At 42.8% G+C, this 5,449-nt stretch overlaps 1 protein-coding gene across 2 annotated transcripts; it reads left to right on the top strand.

The window, feature by feature from the left end:
* Positions 1–326: 326 nt before the first annotated feature.
* On the top strand, positions 327–2,727 carry LOC147900908 (inorganic phosphate transporter 1-2-like). Of its 2 annotated transcripts, none has more exons than XM_087375678.1 (2): positions 327–590; positions 695–2,727. In XM_087375678.1, exon 2 carries the CDS (start codon positions 946–948, stop codon positions 2,692–2,694), a length of 1,749 nt encoding a protein of 582 aa, XP_087231804.1. In that variant the 5' UTR covers positions 327–590; positions 695–945; the 3' UTR covers positions 2,695–2,727. The 2 variants fall into 2 exon arrangements, with proteins under 2 accessions (XP_087231804.1, XP_087231805.1); XM_087375679.1 differs by lacking the exon at positions 327–590 and having other exon boundaries at positions 974–1,091; positions 1,252–2,727.
* The last annotated feature ends 2,722 nt before the right edge of the window (positions 2,728–5,449 follow it).

Raw genomic sequence — 5,449 nt, 5'->3', positions numbered from 1 at the left:
TTATTTTCATCTATAAAAATGTTTTCTGGATTTTGTAAAATCTGTAAAATTTTAGGCAATTAGTTATATTTCAGCTTAAAAATCTGCACATTCTCAAGAAAAACCTTCAAATTTATGAAACTCCAAGTTTTGTGATTTGTTGAGTAAAATGAAAACTCGTGATTTGTTGAGGGAAGGTGCGTGAATACTCAAGTTTCAAGGATGGGGTCCTAACTGAAAGAGAAAGAAGATGTCCCTAAAGACAAAAGGGCAAGGAGGGGGAGTGAGGTGTATATTTAGATTTAGGATTAGATATCTTGTGTTTACGTGGGATTAGAGACTTATTAGTCAAGTTTTGTCTCCGTCGTTGCGCACCTTCGCTGTACAAACCGCAGCTCCCTCCTCCACGATGCTTCCTCGAGCAATTTATTTTGACGACTCCTGCCGGCTTAAATCTCCGAATAAGATTGCACTCCGTACCCCTCAATTCTGGCTGCATGCTTTCCCACGTTGCTCGGCTCAATGGTGCAGGCGAAATCGGCAAATGCGTGACAATACCGAAATCGGCAAAAGCTTAGCTAGATTTCGAGCGTCTCAGAGTTGAATGGCAGGTAATATTTTTGGTTTTTCGTTGTCGGAGCGCAAAGGACGGAAACGCTATGCAGTTCACGATGTGTTTTTGGCGATGTTATTAATGGGAGTCCGTATTTGGTAGGTGAAAGCCATGGCGAAGGACCCATTCGGAACGAAGCATCCATTCCCTTTCGTGGGAATGTCCTCTGGTAGCAGCAGCGTTGGAATTCTCGTTCGCGTGTGAGTAGCCTTTGTGCCGCGTCTTCTCCCTGTACAGCTTTGACACCAATAAGGATTGCGCGGTCTGCCAGCTCCTTTTAGCTTGCTTTCACGTCCTGAGTTCAGTCCCGACTGGCTATGACGTTCGTTGTCTTGTGAGGATTACTCTACATCATGGGGGCTCCCTCCACATTCGCCCTAACCGTCACCAACAGTAGAAGGCCCTTGAGCTTCTCTGGTGGCAGCTCCACCCCCAGCGATGCGTTTCCTTTGCGCAAAGTAGAGATCTTGGAGGTTCTTGACAGAGCCAGAACGCAATGGTACCATTTCACCACCATCCTTGTTGCTGGCTGCGGATTTTTCACAGATGCTTACGATCTCTTCTGCATATCCATCGTCTCAACGCTGCTGGGGCGGATCTACTATCCCACCAACAAGTCCAATCCTAATTCTCCAGGAGCGCTTCCCCTCAATGTGCAGCTAGCAGTCGTTGCCACTGCGTTATGCGGGACATTTCTTGGGGCACTGTTCTTCGGCGTCATGGGAGACAAATTGGGAAGAAGAAAGGTCTACGGGGTGACTCTAGCGTTGATGATTTTCTGCTCAATCGGAAGTGGCCTTTCATTCGGCCGAACCGCGGAATCCGTCATCAGCACGCTGTGTTTTTTCCGCTTCTGGCTTGGATTTGGTATTGGAGGAGATTACCCTCTCTCGGCTACGATAATGTCAGAATACTCCAACGTGAGAAGTCGAGGTATGTTCATTGCATCCGTTTTTGCTCTGCAAGGGTTTGGGATTTTGTTCGGGGCTACCGTTGGCATCGTAGTGTCATCGGCTTTTCACCATTACGTCCACTCGAATCCGGGGTTGTCGCAAGGTGCAAAAGATCCATCAGACTTGTTATGGAGGATAATACTCATGATAGGAGCTCTCCCTGCGCTGCTGACTTTGTATTTCCGATTGAGGCTGCCGGAGACTGCACGCTTCACAGCACTAGTGAAGGGAGATGTATCAAAAGCAACGATGGACATGGAAAATCTTCTGGAGGAGACGGGGATGGTTGCACCGAGAATTGGAAGGTGGGATTACAGGCAAAGGACAACAATCTTGTCTGGGGAGTTCAAAACAAGATTTGGGCGACAGCTATTTGGAACATGCATCACATGGTTCTTCCTAGACGTTACGTTTTACAGCCAGAATCTGTTCCAGGGGCAAGTCCTCACGGATGTGGGTTGGATTCCTTCAAAAGAGAATATGAGCGCAGTGGAAGAGGTTTTCAAGGTCTCTCGAAGTCAGGCGCTCATAGCTCTGTGTGCTACGGTGCCCGGCTATTGGGTGGCCGTCGCCACTGTCGAAAAGCTTGGGCGTCGCGCAATCCAATTGCAAGGTTTCTTCTTTCTGGCAACCTTCACTCTGATTGTCGGTCTCTTCTTCTCGAAGCTCCGGGGCCATCAGGGTCCCTTCGATACGTACACGGGAGGCCATCACACTGTTTTCTTCATCCTCTATGCAGTTATCTTCTTCTTCTGCAATTTCGGACCCAACACCACTACGTTCATCGTCCCGGCAGAGCTGTTTCCAACTATGCTGCGTTCTACCTGCTACGGATTGTCCGCAGCTGCGGGGAAATTGGGTGCGGTAGTGGGAAGCTTCGGATTCTTGTACGCGAAACAGAATACGAGCAGACCAGATAACGGGTATCCGAACGGAATTGGGCCCAGAGGTGCCTTTCTGATGCTGGCGTTTCTGAATTTGCTGGGTTTGGGAGCAACATATTTCTGCATTCCTGAGACGAAGGGCAAGTCGCTGGAAGAACTGTCGGGGGATTTCGAGAATGGCATGTTAAGAGAGATGGAAACACTTTCAGAAACGGAGCTGGAACGGCCTGATGAAGAGGCGTTGGAGGTGGGTCGGAGAAGATAGAGAGCTAGAAGTTAGGGAGATGACTTTGTGCTTTTCAATTCTCATGAGCGACTTGATATGAGAGTTTGACTTTGTGTGTTCATTGAGAACCGTGTACAAATCTGATCTTGGAGGACATAAACGCAACCATGCATCATCATATTTGCATCGCACCTTCACCAAGCTTTTGTCCTTAAAATCATGTATTGTAGCTTCAACAACCTCAAAATCCCAACCTATTGAAACGATAGGAGATGAGTAAGAGACTTAATGTAAGAAGATGGCAAATACTGATTGAGGAATAAAGGAACAAATAATACCTTCATTTGTGGACATAAAAGATTTCATCTTCTCTATCGCATCTTCTATCTCTCTTTTGTCATCCTTTGTCGGTTGATGCACTACTTTGGGCATATCTTCTTTTCGTAGTCCTCGAGCAACCATATACTTGAGCTCATGCTTTTTACTTTCCAATATGTGAAATCTCATGAAGTTAGAGAAGCAATTGTATGCTGCATGCTTGCCTTCTATCAATCCTTTACCATAAAGTTCATTACACTCATGACACCAAATTCGCACATGGGGCACCCCATTGAAGTCCTCAGAATGCAACTCAAACTTATCATCCCTTGACACTACCATTTCCTTTAGCTTTGATCTAACTCTATCAGATTCACGTTGCCAACATTCAAGAATAGTTGGGCTTAGTAATCTACTAGAAAGCTTTGAAGACATGTGCACTTGGGCATCAACATTTATGTCATCAGCTAGTTGAGTGCAATGTCTTTTACATGGATAAGGAGTTTCCTCTATGCGGCATAGACTTCTCTTGATGTGCACTAAGAGTTGATCATTGATTGTCCATTGTTCCTCTTGCCGTTTGGTTATTATATATTCGTCCTCAACAAACTCAAAGGGTTCCAATAGAAGCTCATCACCTTCAATTTGTTCACGAACATGAGAGAATGTGGGATGACCTGTGTCTCTTGTCACCCTAACAACACCTAATTCCTCCTTATTATCATAGTCAATCACTTGAATCCTGAAAAAAGATGCCATGATAGGAGACCGATGTACTTCAAAATAAAATGAGAACCTTAATTATAACCCCTCTCCACCTGTGTGTGCATGACCTGCAAAATTTAGATTGCCAATTTGTGCATAATTGGTGAGTTTAAATTTAATCATTATAATAAAAATTTGTATGCATGACTCATGGGTTTGAGTTTAACCATAATAAACACAAACTCTTCCCAAATTAATACACAATTCCAATACAAAAATATAAAATTTTGAAAAAAAATAAAAATACATTCTAAGACACTTTACACTTTATTAAATTCAAATACTATAAACACATATACTAGTATTCAAAATGTAAGAAGTTACAGCACGAAGATAAAAATTTGAGAATTTAAAAAATATATAGATTATAGTACTTTATTGAATTCAAATAGTATAGATGCATATACTAGTATTCAAAATGCATTGAAAGAGTAACATTATAGTTTATAAACATAATTGTCCAAGAGTAGCTTTATAATAAAATCGGATTAATAAAACTGAGGCATCATCTCAACTGCAGGCCGCAAACATGCATGGGGTTGAGTGTTAAATCTTGCTAGTCGATTATTCATCTCGGCCAGTGTCATTCTATTTTGTTTTTCCACAAACATATAGTTAGTTGCATTGAAATAAATCTGCCGCAACTTGCCACTCCATGCTGACTGTTTTGTGTAATCCTCTTTGAAGTAGTATTCCTTACACTCCTTATAAAAATTAATAACCTCTTTAATCATGTATCCCATGGCAAACACATCTGATTCTTTACTGTAAGCATTGGTGTTCTCAGGGTCGATTATTTCTGGAGCTTGCCAAGGCCGGAGTCGATTTTGTCTTATTGTTGTACTCTTCTTGATCATATAAGTCACATCATCCATATCTGGAGTACGCTTCACAAAATTAACAGCTTCTCTTGATTCACTGTATCGAAGCAGCAATCCCCAATCAATGATGCCAACTCGTGGACTATGATTCTTGGTAAAATCTAGCATGACATTGAAAGGGTGTAGATCACAATGTATAATGCCTTCTTGGTGTACAGCTGCTAATGCATCAACCAATGCATGTATGATGTCTGGGGTAGCTTCCACAAATGCCTTTAATCTCGTAAGCTGTACATCACTTAGTATTGGATCTGGTTCTCTCCTAGTGACTCCATTGCCTTTCAAGCATAACACTTGCTTTCTGAAAGTCCCTTTCTCAAAGGGTAGCTGCATCATCATGTCTCCAATACTCCCTCCATTGAAGTATGGAAAAATGTTGATCCAAGGCAAGCTTCTAGTAAATCCTATGCATCTGACAATACCTGGATGTAAGATTTGCATTCCATATTCTTTGTCAAATGACTTTAAGGTGTGAGACATGTTCCCTTTGTAGCGCTTTGCCGCATAAGTAATACTTCGAGGAAAGAAAGAGATGCCATTAAAAGTGACTTTAAAGCATACTCCAAATGAGCCAGCACCAAGATTCTCACCCTCCTCTATAGCCTCATGGGGGATACCTAACACAATTGAACAATCACCATTCCTAAATGAATGTGCTTTGTGAGAAGCATCCCCGCGACTACCATCAATAGCTAACCATGCCTCAGAAGTTGGATCACATGAATGTTTTGATTGCTCATATCGCACTCTCTTCGAAATAGTGAAATGTGAATCTATGTCTTTTGCCCTCTTGCTTCTACCCTTCTCCTCTTTCCACTTCAAATCCCAAA

The sequence above is a fragment of the Dipteris shenzhenensis genome, chromosome 6 (assembly GCF_047967505.1).
Source record: "Dipteris shenzhenensis isolate YYH24624 ecotype China chromosome 6, Dip_SZ_1.0, whole genome shotgun sequence".
NCBI lineage: Eukaryota > Viridiplantae > Streptophyta > Polypodiopsida > Gleicheniales > Dipteridaceae > Dipteris > Dipteris shenzhenensis.
The sequence above is the reverse complement of the archived record's forward strand: the minus strand, read 5'-3'. Positions and strand labels throughout refer to the sequence as shown.